The sequence below is a fragment of the Nomascus leucogenys genome, chromosome 15 (genome assembly GCF_006542625.1).
Source record: "Nomascus leucogenys isolate Asia chromosome 15, Asia_NLE_v1, whole genome shotgun sequence".
NCBI classification, from domain to species: Eukaryota; Metazoa; Chordata; class Mammalia; order Primates; family Hylobatidae; genus Nomascus; species Nomascus leucogenys.
In genome coordinates this window covers 59,558,652-59,575,719 of record NC_044395.1, presented here as the reverse complement: position 1 = coordinate 59,575,719, position 17,068 = coordinate 59,558,652, and the positions used below count along the sequence as shown (strand labels likewise).

At 55.7% G+C, this 17,068-nt stretch overlaps 1 protein-coding gene across 1 annotated transcript in view; it reads left to right on the top strand.

Moving 5' to 3' along the window:
- Positions 1-17,068, top strand: part of MYO7A (myosin VIIA) — a 69,914-nt gene that overhangs the window by 19,823 nt on the left and 33,023 nt on the right. Inside the window, exons 14-21 of the mRNA XM_030829625.1 lie at positions 6,621-6,758; positions 8,630-8,788; positions 9,246-9,338; positions 11,418-11,512; positions 14,430-14,514; positions 15,123-15,341; positions 15,785-15,892; positions 16,778-16,987. Of these exons, the coding sequence (XP_030685485.1) occupies positions 6,621-6,758; positions 8,630-8,788; positions 9,246-9,338; positions 11,418-11,512; positions 14,430-14,514; positions 15,123-15,341; positions 15,785-15,892; positions 16,778-16,987 (1,107 nt within the window). The remainder of the gene's footprint in view (positions 1-6,620; positions 6,759-8,629; positions 8,789-9,245; positions 9,339-11,417; positions 11,513-14,429; positions 14,515-15,122; positions 15,342-15,784; positions 15,893-16,777; positions 16,988-17,068) is intronic.

Below are 17,068 nucleotides of genomic sequence, written 5' to 3'. Positions count from 1 at the left end.
GGAATCCAGCTGCTAAAGAGAGCATGGGCAGAAAGAGCACGTCCAGCCTGAAGGATGTGGGGTGGGTGTGGATACTCAGAGAAGCTGGCACAGAGGGCATGTCTGCGCCACCCCCAGACCCCATCAGACAGTGGGAGAACAGCTCCCTCTGCCTTTCCTTAGGCCCTAGGGTGAGGGTCTAGTGGATTTTCTCCTGCAGGGTTGCATGCCTTTTTATTTCATATTTTCCTCCTGTCCCATGGCTTCCTGGAGGGTGCATGAAGGCCTCACGCGGAAGACAGCCCCTGCCCCCCTCCATGCCTGTCCAGGTGCCTGGCTGTCCCCTGCCCTCAGGACCACCAAGGCATCACAGAGCTTCCAGTACCCCAGACCTCTCCCTGGGGGTCCCCCTCTCTCCATGGTGGATTTTGAGTGGTTTTGTGACCCACCACATTCTCCCTGCCCCTCCTCTCCCCATCTCACCCTGCACCGTGGTTCCTGCTGTAGTTTCTCTGTGGTTATTCATCGGGCACTCTGCGCCACTCAGCAGCTGCTGCGAAGGTAAAAGACCCCAGCCCGGGGCTGAGGATGGCGGGAGAGGCCTCAGCGGCCTGGGTGGGGCTTGGTCCCGACCTCCCGCAGTGCTGAGGCTCGGGGGCGGGGGAGAAAGGCTAGGCTTTTTCTCCTTTTTTTTGGAGTGTGCTTTTGTGTGGAGTGGTTTGTGGAGTGATTTTTGTGTTTGGTTTTTGAGTTGTGTGTGCTGCAGACATTTCTTTCTTCAAGGAGGAAATTGACTCCTAGGAGAGGGGCAAGGCTTGCCCAGGGTCCTCTGGGAACCAGGGACAGAGCGGGGACTCGAACGCAGGTCTCCTAAGGCCCCTTGGAGGCATCAATCCCCTGTCCTTCCACCAGGCCCTGGTGGGTCCCTATGGCCATGCCTTGACCAGATCCTCAGATAACCTTGCAAGGCGGGAGGGACAGGTGGCATTTTCTGCATTTTGCAGATGAGAGACTGAGGCTGAGAGAGGGGATATGACTCATTCCAGATAACAGCATTCTGACGGGGAGCTGGGACTAGGAGACACCGTTCCCTGGACCTCCTTAGGTCTGAAACAGCAGCCCTGTTGTGTCCTGAACTCTGGTTCGGGCCGTGGCTCCCACGGTGCTCTAGACCCCAAAGGTGCTGGGTACCCCTTAGCAACAGCATAGTGCTGCCAACCCCTTTACCTCCTTTTCTCTCCTCAGCCCTCCATTTCCTCTCTGCCAAATACTGACATCCTTCCACTTTGGCCTGGTGCTGAGTCCCTCTTCCTTCCTGCCTGCCTGGCAGAGTTCTGAAACAATCCACACACCCCCGGCAGTAGACAGGGCATGTCAGGAGCAAGGAGCTTGTCTGGATGGTGGCCTCTCCCCTCTGCCCACGGATCAGCCCTGGAACAACCTGCCATCCCCACTCACCGTGACAGACCAACACTGTAGGCTGGCCGACTGCTGGGGTGCACGCAGGGCCAACCTGAGAGAGGGGAGTCCCAGGCACTCGAAGCGCTGGCACCCAGGAGAGTCCCCACCCGAAAGCCCTGTGCTGTAAGATGGCTGAACTGCTGAGACAGGCGTCACTCTGGCCTCTCCCACTCTTTCCTCTTCTCCTATAGCCCCGCCGGCCACACTCGGTGGGCCCATCCATTCCTCCTGGTCTTGGGCATACTCTGGTTAAATCCCATCTTCCCCTCCTACCCATTCTTCTCTCTCCTCTTTCTTTTCAAAGCTTCTTGAGGCATCTGGGAATGCTCCATGATATTTCCTCCTCGAGTTTCTTACTCCTGGGATTAGAACCCACTTACTGAGAAATCATGGAGAGGTCAAAGTGCAGGAGCCCAGAGTCTCCAGAAATGGCCCACTCCAGGGGAAGTTTTAGGAGCAGAGAATTAGGATACACCAGTGACCAATCTGATACCAGTTACATCTACTGGGCACCTCTTCTGAGCCAGGCTATGAGCTAAGCACTTATATTTATCACCTCATTCACTCCCCCACTGCCACCTGGCTAGTAATTACTATTACTCCCACTTTACAGGTGAAGAACCGGGGCCCAGGCTGGGTGTGGTGGCTCGCACCTATGATCCCAGCACTTTGGGAGGCCAAGTCAGGAGGATTACTTAAGGCCAGGAGTTCAAGACCAGCCTGGGCAACATAGTGAGACCCTGTGTCTACAAAACAATTTAAAATTAGCTGAACATGGTGGTGAGCACTTGTAGTCGCAGCTACTTGGAGAGGGCTGAGAAAAGACGATTCCTTGAGCCCAGGAGTTGGAGGCCGCAGTGAGTTGTGATTGTGCCACTGCACTCCAGTGTGGGTGACAGAGTGAGACCCTGTCTCTAAAATTTAAAAAAAGAAAGAAACTGGGGCCCAGAGAGGCCAGGGTGCTCGCTGAGCTCACACACCTTGCGACACAACAGGGATTCGAGCGCAGGCCGGCCTCAGGGACTTGTCTAAGGCCATATACAAGCGAGGACTAAAGTGAAGTTTTCTAAGTCCCTACTTTTTAAAAAATAATTTTAATTTTTAAAAATTTACCATGCTGGCTCCATAAACGTCACATCTTAGGAAAGAAAACATACTTCGTAACTGCTAGAAACACAATGGCTTTTTAAAAGGAAGACGAAAATCAGCTTGGTTAATTGTGAGACATTAAGTCACAGTTTATTCAATGACAGTGTACTAGTGGCAATGCTCGCGTCAGGATGGAAGCCCACGCCACCTCTTGCAGTGATCTGAACGCCCGTCATGGGCAGGTCCCCGAGCCCTGAGTTTTCAGCCTTTGACTCCTACATCTGCCTCCCTGGGGAAGCCCTGGGCAGCCCCACCGCAGCCCTTGCTGGTGAAGGGCCCAACCCAGCTGTGATAAAGGCAGCTCTTCTAGGATATTGAGCACCCCCTGATTAATGCCTAAGCCCAGTCATATGTCCTGGGGCCCTGAGCCCAAGAGACACCTATTCACTCTGTGCAGGTGGCCTCCTGCCTGAGACTTCCCGGCCCCTTTCATGTCACACTCTGGGGTCTTCCTCTCAGATCCTTTCTGGGGAGCATTTGACATTGGCCTTTGAACTTTTCACTTCCACCTTTACCCCATCCCCATCTGCAGATTATCCCAGAAAACAGCAAATACCAGGAAGGACAGCATTTTCCCCCAGTGAAATAAAACCAAATCAGAAACCCAGATGGCTACCTACAAACCTTTATTGAGTACCTACTATATGCCAGGCATTGTCATGGGTCTTGGGGACATAGCAGTGAACAAAACAGAAAAAGTCTCTGTCCTTTTGGAACTTAAGTTCCAGCAGAAGAGGGGATAGTTAGAAAGCCAAGACCAGGTGCAGTGGCTCACACCTGTAATTCCAAAACTTTGGGAGGCTGAGGTGGGCAGATTGCTTGAGCTCAGGAGTTCGAGACCAGCCTAGGCAAAATGGCAAAATCCCATCTGTACAAAAAATATAAAAATTAGCTAGGCATAGTGGCACACACCTGTAGTCCCAGCTACTCAGGAGGCTGAGGCAGGAGGCTGAGCCTGGGAGGTCGAGGCTGCAATGAGCCAAGATTGTGCCACTGTGCTCCAGCCTGGGCGACAGAGTGAGACCTTGCCTCAAAAATAATAGTAAAGGCTGGGCGCAGTGGCTCAAGCCTGTAATCCCAGCACTTTGGGAGGCCGAGGCAGGCTGATCACAAGGTCAGGAGATCGAGACCATCCTGGCTAACACGGTGAAACCCCGTCTCTACTAAAAATACAAAAAATTAGCCGGGCGTGGTGGCGGGCGCCTGTAGTCCCAGCTACTCGGGAGGCTGAGGCAGGAGAATGACATGAACCTGGGAGGCAGAGGTTGCAGTGAGCCGAGATCGCGCCACTGCACTCCAGCCTGGGCGACAGAGCGAGACTCTATCTCAAAAAAAATAAAAATAATAGTAAATAGATAGAAAGCCAATAAATAAGTAAAAGCTACAGTGTATCAGATGGTGAGTTGCAGTATAAGGAAAGATTAAGGAGGGAGGAATGCGGCAGTAAGGCTCTGTGATTTTCAGTGGGGGGTTGCGGGGGGGCGGTCAGGAAAGGCCTGCCTGAGAAGCTGAGCAGGAGGTGAAGAAGAATGTGCCCAGCCACATTCCGGAGGAAGGGCTTTGCAGGGAGAGGGGACAGCAAGCACAGATGCCCCGAGGTGCTTTGCAAGCCTATGCCTGCATCCCAGGTGCACCCCAGGCAGGGCGAGGAGGCTGGAGGGGCTGGAGGGGCTGGAGGGGAGGGAACAGGTGTTATAAAGACCAGAGGCCCCTGGGACTAGCTCCTTTGGGGCACTGTGGGTCCCTAGAAGGACCTGGGCCTTCATGCGAGTGAATCAAGGAGTCAGTGGAGGGTTCTGGGTGGGGAAAGGATGTGATTTTGTTTTAGCAGCCTCACTTGGGCTGCTGTGTTGAGAGTGGAAGGGTCCCAGGCACTCGAAGCTCCAGCACCCAGAAGAGTCCCTGTCTGAAGGCCCTGTGCTATAGGGTGGCTGCGCTGGTGAGACAGGTGTGGCTCTCGGCTGTCCCACTCTTTCCTCTTCTCTAGCTCCCCAGTCCCAGGGGAGGGTGGCCTGGAATGTGGGGGATGGAATCAAAGAGACTAGTTGGGGGGTTGCTGCAGGAATTTGAGAGCAATGCTGGTGGCTGGGACCAGGCTGACAGTGAAGGAAGTGGTGAGGGGACAGGTTCTGGAGATATTTTGAAAGTAGAGCCTGTAGGATTTTCAGATATATTAGATGTGACAGAAGAGGCACTGAGGACATTTGCTAGATGTTTGGCTAGAGCAACGGGAAGGTGGGCAGTTTCTGTGAACCCATGGATGTCACTAGGAACCAGTTCAATAGCACTTCAGTAGATCAAAGTGTTGACTGTTACTTGTGTCAGGTAGGCCCTGGCCACGCAACAATAAAGAGGCAGACCTGTCCTGTCCTCTCCTCTTGGGGCTCCCAGCCCAGCAGGGAGGACGGGGAGAAAGCAGTCATTTTATTGTGAGGACCAAGACCAAAGAAGGGTGTGCGTGTGTGTGCACATGGTGGTATGCGTGTGCTCCTAGTGGTGTGTGTATGTGCATGCTGAGGTGTGTGTGTGTATTGTGTGTGTGCATGTGTATGCGGGTACTCATGTCAGGGGCCCTAATGCAGGCTGGGTACAGCCCAACTTGGACGGCTCCCCTCCAGTGACTGGGGTCACCCAGTGCTGCTGCTGGATCAAGTTGAAGACAACCGGGGGCCACAGATCTGACCACCACCCTACTACATTGTAAATACTCCCCAAATATATTCTAGGGCAAAGTCCTAGAATATATTCCAAACACAACGCAATTGGAAAGCACTGCAGATTTCAGAATCGCAGGCACTGGCTCTTTCTTGGAAGGCCTCATCACAGTCTGGTGGCACAGTACCTAAATTGAGTATGAGCATAACACCTTTGTCCCCCCAAATACCTCACATATCTACATCTGCACCCCTGGTTTTTGATGCTACAGGGTATCAGATGAAATGGTGACTCTAAAAATATAAAATCTTGCAACATTAATCAAATGAAGTCAAGTAAAATAAAATAAGAAACTCTCAACCAAATGAAAATTGCCAGGAAAACACTAATCAAGATTCTTTGGAACAAAACCTAAGTCCTGTGTCCAGTTCCCATCAGTCCTGCCATTTGGCTTCCTGTTTGTTTGCGGCTCAGGGCTTCCCCCACCTCATTTCACAGTATTCTCAGAGGGGACCCCAGCAGGGCAGGGAGGTGCAGGGGGCTCGCTGGCTGCCAGGATCGCCCAGGTGTGGCTGGTGGAGCACAGAACCCCTGGCCGCGTCGGTGCCACAGTGCGGGGGTGAGGAGGAGGCTGCCTGTGTGCCTTCTTAGGAGGATTAGCTAGGCCTGCCCCGCCCCCAGCCTGCTGCTGCCGGCTAAGCCTGGGAGGGGAGAGGTCACCGGCAGCTCCCGCCCCTCCTCCTCGTGCTTGCCCACAGGTTCCCAGAAGGCGGCACCACCTTTCCAGGTTGCTGTTTACTGAAATATGCCCTGACCTCTGGCCCTTGTCACAGCCTGGTCAGATGGATAGATAGCATCACCTCCACTTAGGAAACTGAGGCTCTGCAACATTTAGTGACCTGCCCAAGGGCACACAGCTAGGAAGTGGTGGGCCAGGGCTTGAATCTAGGTTTGTCTAACCCCTGTCTCTAGAGATGACCTCAGTGTCCTGAGGTGACCAAGTCCGATTATTCCTTTATACAGGGAAGCGGGGATGAGACTCAGGGGCTGCCCCTTGCTCAGAGTCATCCAGCGCACCAGGGGCAGGGGCAGGCTTGAGACTCCCAGTGCGGAGATCTTCCTGTAGGGTTCACTTCCCCCTGGCCCAGAGGTGGTACCTTTGGAAGTCCTGGGAGGCTTCCTGGAGGAGGTATCTGCGGTCCAGGCTCCAGCTCAGAAGGTGGGGAGACGCAGTTTGCAGGAAAACTTCAAATACCGCCCTGTCCCTCAAACCCTGACCCTGCTGACCTCTCCTCCCGCTTCCCACTGGGCGGCTCCTGGGACACTGGATAGGGGCAGGCACAGCCCCTCCCATCTCTGTCGTCCATCCCCCGCAGGGCGCCGAGACCAGGAAGCGCTCGCCCACACTCAGCAGCCAGTTCAAGCGGTCACTGGAGCTGCTGATGCGCACGCTGGGTGCCTGCCAGCCCTTCTTCGTGCGATGCATCAAGCCCAATGAGTTCAAGAAGCCCATGGTGAGTGGCCCTGGCCTGGGGTTGGCGGATGGCAGCTAGGGTGACGTGGAGGAGCTAGGTCATGAATCAGGTAGGGTGGGAGTGAAGGATGTGAGACTTTATCCCTTTGGGGAATGGGGGGCACCCAGGGAGCTTACAAAACAAGGCCCCCTATTTACTGGAGGCAGCAGTTGCCTTGGAAAGAGCCTAGACTCTGCGGGGGGCTTGCAGCAGGTTCAGATCCTGGCTCTACCACGTACAAGTGGGCGACTGCAGACAAGGCAGTTTCTTCTCTTATGCCTCAGTTTCCTCATAGATGGAAATGGGACTGACTGTACCTACCTCCTGAGGCTATTCCATGCAGTCATGCTTGCAGATGCCCGCACCCAGCAAGTGCCCAGTGATTGGCAGCTGTGGTTCTTGCTGGAGCTGCTTCTTTGAAAGTCCCCTTCTCCTTTGGCCCAGCTCAACCACCACCTCCTCCTGGAAGCCTCCCCCATCTCTTCAGCTGGTTGGGATATCCTCATTCTTGACTTTTCTGAATAACATTTGTTGGGCCCTTTCTGTGTGCCCAGCATAGGCTGGATGGTTGGTCCACAGCCTCCTTCAACCTTCTCAAACAACCCGTGAGAAAGGGACTGTGCTGGTCCCAGGTTAGAGATGCAGGACTGGGGGCTCAGGGAGGTTAAGGGGCTCAGGCTGGGGCCACCTCACTGCCAGCCCTCTTCTTTCCCAGCAGAGGCTCTGGGAGGGTTGTTTACCCAGAAGCCTGCAGGGAGGCACAGGGGGAAGCTGGGGCCTCGGGATCTGGGGAGGGAAGGAAGGCCGGGGAAAGTGGCCTGGAGAGAGAGGAAACAGTCTCCGGAAGCTGACAGGCTGCAAGACCGTCCCCTCCCGCTGCCTCCTGCCTGGAAAACATTCCCCAGAGTGGATGAGGCCTGTCCCCTTTAGCACTCAGGTCTGCAGGGGCCTGAGGGTCGCACAGGGCTCCAGTGAGCTCTCCCTCTAATGCAGGGGGTGCAGGAGACTGAGACCAGGGCAGTCGGGCACAGTCTCCCCTGGCTCTGAAGTGGGACCCTTCCCTCAGCCCAGTCCTCAGCATCTGTGGACTGGGCCTTGGCAAGAGCCTCCTCAAGGATCTTCTGCCTCCCTCACCTCCTGTCCTGCCTGCCCTGGCCCCCAGTGACATTGTTATCAAATGCAGACCTGGCGCAGTCTCTCCCTGCTCTAAACCTTCCCTGGCTTCCAGCATCCATGGATGAGGCCCTCACAGAGCCCCACAGCCTCACAGCCCAGCACCTGCCTTCTACTCTTTCTCCCCAGCCCCTCCACCAACCGAACCCCAGGGCCCTTTGAAAAATGTGCCTCTTCCTTAAGGCAGCTGGAAAGTTGTCTGAATAATCACAGATCTACAATAGCTGCAATGTGAAAGGTCCTCCCTGGGGCTGTGCAGAGCACCCCTCACCTGCACAGCCATAACTTGGCCTGGACCAGCCTCTCTAGCTCCCTCAAGGTTCCCAACAACGTCCTGCGCTTTCAGGCTTCCACACCTTTGCAGAGGCTCACCGCCTCCAGCCTTGGAGTACTCCCCCTCTTGTCAGGGTTAGGGGGATAAAGATGCCTCCTCCATGAAGCTCCCCCCTTGGGTGTCCCAAGGGGAATTAATCTGTCTTCTCTGTGCTCCCAAAGCACACAGCTCCACCACGACAGGCCTCACTTTATGCTCTTTTGTGGATTTGAGCTGCAGATCCAGGTGCCTGTCCCAGCTTTGCTCCTCCCATGCCGTGTGGACTTGGCTTTTCTGAGCCTTTGTCTGGGTTGGTCAAGTGCACAGCAGGGCTGCCTCGCAGCAGGAGCCTTGGCCCTGATGCCCTTGGCTGTGTGCCCGGCAGCTGTTCGACCGGCACCTGTGCGTGCGCCAGCTGCGGTACTCAGGGATGATGGAGACCATCCGAATCCGCCGAGCTGGCTACCCCATCCGCTACAGCTTCGTGGAGTTCGTGGAGCGGTACCGTGTGCTGCTGCCAGGTGTGAAGCCGGCCTACAAGCAGGTACAGGGCTGAGTGCACAGAGGGCAGGAGGGGAGGGTCCCAGCTTTGGCTGGGCAAGGGTCCCAATTTTCTTATCAGGACCATGGGCGGGGCTTGACATCTGCTCAACCTCTCAGGTGCAGCATGGAAAATTGGGGTTCAGGTATTGGAATGCATCAGTGGGCTTTAGTTGCCATGTTCAGCTGGTGAGGACTTCACACATGGTGGTGTAAGGAACAAGACCAGGGCTGCCACGCGGGCCCTGGATGTCAGTTGTGAGAAAGCGTTTTGCAATCATACCATCCAGCTGAGCTAAGGAGAAAACTGGGGCTCAGAGAAGGCAGGACCCAGCTGAGGTCACACTTCGAGTCAGGGGCAGAGCTCGGGAAGAGCCCTGCCTCCCAGCCTCGGGGACACTCCGGAGGCCTTCCCACTGGACAGGCTGCCCATTCCCTTGTGTCCCCCATCCTCACTCCAGGGTGACCTCCGTGGAACGTGCCAGCGCATGGCTGAGGCTGTGCTGGGCACCCACGATGACTGGCAGATAGGCAAAACCAAGATCTTTCTGAAGGTGAGCACAGACGCTTTCCCTGGGCTGCCCTGGGGGGCTGTAAATTCCCATGATGTGGGCTGGGGTGCTCAGGAGAGGGAGGCAGTGCTGGGGTTTTGAGATCCTTTTTGCCAGGCTGTGGTGTGGCTGGAGGAGCAGGTGGGATCTGCCCTCTCTGGTGGGGAAGGGTAATTAGGTGTTTGAGATCATCTACCACCTGGGAGCGGGGTCAGAGCACTGACCACAGGTTACAAAGCACATGCCAGGGGCAGGCTGTCAGGCACACAGCAGGAAGGCAGGGGTGCTGCTTGCCTTGGGGCCCTTTCTGAGCCCCATTTTCCAATCTGTAAATTGGAGTGTGCCTATGTGGGGTCTCTTGAGTGTATCTTTAGGTTCCTTTCTGTGGTTTCCGGCCTGGCAGGGTCCATCCCGTGCTGAGGTCTGCAGCATGCCACCTGTCCATCACTCTATAGACAGCTCAGCTCCCATTGCTGCCTGGGCAGCTGGGGAAGGAAGCAGGAAGCGGGGCCTGCGGGAGTCACGGAGTCACAGCCTTGGAGAGATGGCTGGGAGCTGGCAGGGGCAGGGCAGCCTTAGCAGGGACAGTGAGAGCTCCCAGCGCTGGGCTTCCCCATTTGCATTTCCGCTGTGCTAGATTTCTGGCTGTCCCAGATGACAGGGCTCCTTCCTCTGGTGTGGGGGGTGGGGCCTGGGCACTCCAGGACAGCTGCAGAAGGGACAAGAACCAGCTCTGAACTGGAGGGATCCTGTGGCCTCTTCTCATTTCTCTTCAGCCAAGGGGCTTCAGGCCAGGCCTTTTCTCTCCTTGCACCTGCATTTCCTCATCAGCAAGATGTGATGAATGTTCCCTGCCTGTGCCTCCCACAGCTGTCAGCCAGAAAGCACATTCCATGTGCCAGGCCCTGGGTGGGGGCTTTTCATCCATGAGCTCATTTAATCCTTGAAACAGTCCTGTGGAGAAGGAAATATTATACCCATTTCACAGGCTCAGGGAGAAGTTGAGTTGCCCGAAACCAGGCAGCTAGGAAGCAGGGAGCAGGGCTTCTAGTCTGGGGGGGTCTGATGCCCAGCCCCTGTGTGGGCAAAGTGGGGAAGGCAGGAATCACGATGGCATCTAGTGCCAGGGAACTCGGAGGAGTGCCATCAGCCCCTGACTTACACTGCTAGGCTCTTCCAATATGGCCATGGTTTTGAGAGGCCAAACATGCTCATTCATCCATTCATTCATTCAGAATGCCTCGGCTGAGCATCTCTTCTGTGAGGGCCCTGTGTGTCTATGATTATCTGATGGATTTGCCTCCCTCATGAGACTCTACCCTCCCCAAGGGCAGGGGCCATGTCTCCCTGGTTCATTGTGGCAGCCCCTCCCCTCCCCAGCATCTAGCACAGTGCTGGCACGTGGAGGCGTTCAATTCATATGTATTAAGTGAACCAATGAAGTTTTGTCCAACTACAGTGAGGGTTGGGGTCTTGGGTGAGGAGGAGAGAGGGCTGAAAAAGTTGGCAGACACCCTGGATCATAGGTGGCCTTGAGTGCCAGGGTGAGGAACCCAGGCTCGACCTGGGGAACCATGAGGTGTCACTGTAGTGTCACCATCCAGGTTGTGTTTAGGAGGGTCCCTCTGGCTGCATGTGAAGGAGGGCCAGAGAGGGAGCCAGGGGGCCATGAGACCTTTAGTTAGGAGGCTGCTGCCAAGATTCTGGAGAGGAATGGCAACAGCCCAGCCCAGGTGAGGGACTGATGTGACAGGGACATCTAGAAGCAGGGGGCTTGGGCAGATTGGCGATAGGGAAGAAGACGGTGTGTGTGCGTACTGGGCCTTCCCACCCCATCCAGAGAGATTAGGCACCTTCTGCTCCATCTGTCCTGCCTGGACCTCTGGGAAACAGCCACAACCCCTGTCTGTCCTGGTGGCTGTGGGAGGCTGCCCCAGGGGCCAGAGCCAGCTGGGAACTCATGGGGCCCGACTGAGTTCTAGACCTGTGCTCCCAGTGAAGGAAGAGTGGCCCCCGCTGGGACAGAGCAGGTGGCCCTAGAGGAGACCTTGTGGGGCGCTGCTCAGGAGCTCTGCCTCCTAGGACCACCATGACATGCTGCTAGAAGTGGAGCGGGACAAAGCCATCACCGACAGAGTCATCCTCCTCCAGAAGGTCATCCGGGGGTTCAAAGACAGGTGCGTGTTCCTACCAGCTCCTCCCCTCCTCAGCCCACATACAGGTATACATGTGGTGTTTGGCTCTCCTCTGCTCTGCCCGCATGAACACTAGGAAAAAAACATGTTCACCTATGAAACAAGTGCACACATGCATAGCATGCACACATGATCATGTAAACACAGGAACATAGATACATGATTTACATGGACCCATTGTGCCATGTAAGCCAAATAATGCAATACGTTCACCTACATACGCACATGCACACGTAGATGCATAAGACTCACATGTGGACCCACTGTTCATTTCAGATGCTGATGAAATTTTGCAAAGAGGAAATTTGAGATTTTATAAATTATTAATACAAAATGTGTCTCATATTCTATGTAAGGGATATGTGTACACGTGACAATTCACAAATGTGCAGGACTGACTCCAAAGTGTGATTAAAGCTCTGCGAAAATTCCACAACACACCCCTTTGCAGTTCATATGATCACTCTCTCCCTTCTTCCACTCATCCACCCACCTACCCATCCATCCATCCATTCACCCACCCAACTACCCACTCATCCATCCATCTGCCCACCTACTCATCCATCCATCCATCCATCCATCCATCCATCCATCTGCCCACCATCCATCCATCCATCCGCCCACCTAGTCACTCCTCCAACCACCCACCCATTCATTCATCCATTCATCCATCTATTCATTCACCCACCAACCCATCCACCATTCATCCATCCATCCACCCACCCACCTACCCACCCATTCACTCATCCATCCACCCACCCACCCACCCAATCACTCATCCATCCACCCACCCACCCACCCAATCACTCATCCATCCACCCACCCACCCACCCAATCACTCATCCATCCACCCACCCACCCACCCACCCAATCACTCATCCACCCACCCACCCACCCAATCACTCATCCATCCACCCACCCACCCACCCAATCACTCATCCATCCACCCACCCACCCACCCAATCACTCATCCATCCACCCACCCACCCACCCAATCACTCATCCATCCACCCACCCACCCACCCAATCACTCATCCATCCACCCACCCACCCACCCAATCACTCATCCATCCACCCACCCACCCACCCATTCACTCATCCATCCACCCACCCACCCACCCCATTCACTCATCCATCCACCCCCACCCCCACCCACCCACCCATTCACTCATCCATCCACCCACCCACCCACCCACCCCCATTCACTCATCCATCCACCCACCCCCACCCCCACCCATTCACTCATCCTCCACCCCCACCCCCACCCCCACCCCACCCATTCACTCATCCTCCACCCACCCACCCACCCATTCACTCATCCGTCCACCCACCCACCCACCCATTCACTCATCCGTCCACCCACCCACCCACCCATTCACTCATCCGTCCACCCACCCACCCACCCATTCACTCATCCGTCCACCCACCCACCCACCCATTCACTCATCCGTCCACCCACCCACCCACCCATTCACTCATCCGTCCACCCCACCCACCCACCCATTCACTCATCCGTCCACCCACCCACCCACCCCAATTCACTCATCCGTCCACCCACCCACCCACCCAATCACTCATCCGTCCACCCACCCACCCACCCATTCACTCATCCGTCCACCCACCCACCCACCCATTCACTCATCCGTCCACCCACCCACCCACCCATTCACTCATCCGTCCACCCACCCACCCACCCATTCACTCATCCGTCCACCCCCACCCACCCACCCATTCACTCATCCGTCCACCCACCCACCCACCCATTCACTCATCCGTCCACCCACCCACCCACCCATTCACTCATCCGTCCACCCACCCATCCACCCATTCACTCATCCGTCCACCCACCCATCCACCTACCCATTCATCCCTCCGTCCATCCATTCATCCACCCACCTACCCACCTGTCCATCCATCCATCCATCCACCCGCCCACCCACCTATTCATCCATCCATCCATCCATCCATCCATCCATCCATCCATCCATCCATTCATCCGCCCACCTATCCATCCATCTATCCATCCATCTATCCATCCATCTGTCCATCCATCCATCCACCCATCTGCCCACCTATCCATCCATCCATCCACCCACCACCCACCCACCCACCCACCTAGTCACTCATCCATCCACCCATCCACCCACCCATTATTCATCCATCCATTCATCCATCTATTCACCTACCAACCCATCCACCATCCATGCATCCACCCATCCACCCACTCATTCACTCATCCATCCACCTACCCATTCATTCCTCTATTCATCCATTCACCCACCCACCCACCCACTCCCACAGTTGCTCATTTGCTTATGTGTGTCTCTAAGCATTGACCTGTTCGCTCACTTGCATACTTGCACACCCATCCTTCACTCTTCCTTTATTTATTTCTACATTCAGCAGACCCCTGCTCTCTGTGCGTGGTCTCTGTCCTCTGTCAGGCTGAAGATGACTGTTCTCCTGTAGAAGCAGCCTGCTGTGTGCAGGGGGAACAGCAATGGGCTCACTTAGGATCAGTCAGAAGACACGGGCTCTAGTTCCAACCTATCGAGTCTCAGTTGCCTCATGTATAAAATGAGGAAGTTAGACTGTTCAAAGTTTTGATCTTTATATTATTTTAGTTACTTATTTTTTCATACATTTATTCATTCAACAAATACCTTTTGAATGTCTACCTTCATGGGCTTATGTGACAGGCCTGTGGGGCAGGCAGGGCAGGCATTATTCTACGCATTGTACAGATGAGGAAGCTGAGGCACAGAGGTTATGTGCCTTGCCCAAGGTCACATAGCTAGGAAGTCACAGAGCTGGGACTCAGCATGCCCTCCTGATCCCAAGCCCACCTGTACCCTGGCTGCCTCTGGACACTGCTCACCCGCGCCACTACTGCTTTCAGGTCTAACTTCTTGAAGCTGAAGAACGCTGCCACACTGATCCAGAGGCACTGGCGGGGTCACAACTGTAGGAAGAACTACGGGCTGGTGAGCCTCCCCATGGGCTGCTCTTGCCCAAACAGGCCTTTGAACCCAGCCCCGCTGCCATGGCAGCAGGACTGGCCTGCACCCAGGCAGCACAGCCTGGCCTCGTTGGCCTCCTGCCATTGCCCCGGCCAGCCACTACCATTCATCTAGCCCGAAGTCTGGATCTGGCTCTTGTGGCTTCTTCCAACTGGCCAGCAATGTTTGTTGCTCTCCTTCTGGAGTGTTTTTGGGGGTTGGGAGCACTCTGGGATTATTAGAGATCTCAGACGGGGCTGAGAGTGGCTGGGTCACATGGACCTCTGTGCAGCAGCTAGGCTTAGGGCTTGTTGGGGCTGGATGGGGAGCAGACTGGTTGGTTGCAACTCCTGATCTAGGATTCTCTCAGGGGGGCCCCAACTCAGGGAGAGTCAAGGTCACCTAAAAATACGTTGCCTGAGAGGAAACAGAACTTTCTAACGATGGGGGGGTCCTAATCTGAGAGGAGACTGGGCCATGCCTTCTGGGGGTGCCTGTCTGAGAGTGGAGGCCGGTGCCGTGGAAGCTCCTGCAGGCAGGGTCAGTCTGGAATGGGACAGCAGGCTCTGAGCATGGGGTGGCTGTTCTTGCAGATGCGTCTGGGCTTCCTGCGGCTGCAGGCCCTGCACCGCTCCCGGAAGCTGCACCAGCAGTACCGCCTGGCCCGCCAACGCATCATCCAGTTCCAGGCCCGCTGCCGCGCCTATCTGGTGCGCAAGGCCTTCCGCCACCGCCTCTGGGCTGTGCTCACCGTGCAGGCCTATGCCCGGGGCATGATCGCCCGCAGGCTGCACCAACGCCTCAGGGCCGAGGTGAGGGAGCAAGTCCATAGCACCCACAGCTCTGACCCCTGGGCGGGGAGTGTCCACGCATCACCCTCAGGTGTTGGCCAGGAAGAGGGACCTATGGGGAGCGGAGGGACCTGCGGTTATGCCTGCTCTGAGGAGTGCACAAACCTGGGACCAGACCCTCATTTCCATCCTCTCAGCCAAGGGCAGGGCTGGGACCTGAGTCACTCTTGGGAATCTCTGGGAGACCAACGCAGATCTGGCCGAGCTTTTGGATCAGTGGTGCCTCCAAACCCGCTGGGTGACCTAGGGAATTTCTTGGTTACCTCACTTGTCCTATCTGCCAAATTATTTGGCAAAGTCATGCCCAGTTTCAGAACTCAGAGTCGGGTGGGTGGAGCTGGCGGGAATCCCTGCAACAACAGCTACACACATTTCCATGCCCTCTGGATGCCCCCTTCCCTCAGTACCTGCGGCGCCTCGAGGCTGAGAAAATGCGGCTGGCGGAGGAAGAGAAGCTCCGGAAGGAGATGAGTGCCAAGAAGGCCAAGGAGGAGGCCGAGCGCAAGCATCAGGTGAGCCGAGAGCCTCCAGGCGCCTTAGGTGTCCACTTGCTGGCTTGTCCCCTCCCCGAGCTGGCTGCTCATCTGTCACCCGGCGCTGCAGCCTTCCTTCCATCCTTCAGAGTGGCTGCACTAGACCCACTCGGCCAGCGTTGCCTGAGCTCTCGCTGGGCACCTGGTCCTGTGCCATGCAAAAGGACGGAGGGCTGTGGTGGCTCCAGAGGAAGAGGCCCAGGCCCTCAGCAGCCGCTTTCTAGTTGGGAGATAATACCTTGGTAAAAGCACAAGCCAGCTGATGGCACGAGGGTGCCACGCTGCCCAATATAGAGCCACCAGCCACAGTGGCAACTGAACACTTGCAGTGTGGCCTGTCCGAATGACACAGTGCTTAAGTGTGAAATACACACGAGATTTTGAAGACTTGGTGGGGAAAAAATAAATATAAAATATCTCAGTATTATTTTTATAATATGGATTACATGCTAAGTTAATATTTGGGAAATATTGAGTTAAATATACTACTAAGACTAATCCCACCTATTCCTTTTTGTTTTTTAAAACCTGGCTACTACATGGGTGGCTCACATTCTATTTCTATTGGGCAGCACTGGTCTACAGCCTCAAACCAATGGCCATGGGATGTCTGGGTTGGTGTGGTCCCCATGGAGCAGGCGGCTCCCTGAGAGCCCCGAAGGACGGGCAGGATTGCTGTTTGGCTTGTTGAGAGGCCTCTGAGTGGCCGAGAGGTGGGGAGGTCGGAGGCTTCATTCTCCCCGGCTGTCAGGAGGTGGGGACTGAGGCCCTGGCTGCTGCAGGGGCTCCCCAGGGAGAGCTTGTTCCCTGAGGCTGTGGCACCGGAGCTGACCCCATGTCTTCTGTGTCACCCCAATTGCCCAGGAGCGCCTGGCCCAGCTGGCTCGTGAGGACGCTGAGCGGGAGCTGAAGGAGAAGGAGGCCGCTCGGCGGAAGAAGGAGCTCCTGGAGCAGATGGAAAGGGCCCGCCATGAGCCTGTCAATCACTCAGACATGGTGGACAAGATGTTTGGCTTCCTGGGGACTTCAGGTGGCCTGCCAGGCCAGGAGGGCCAGGCACCTAGTGGCTTTGAGGTACCAGGCTAGGGACAGGGGCTCCAGAGGCCCACACACACCGCTTGTGCCAATCCTCCCTCCTCCTGTGCCCTTGGCCTT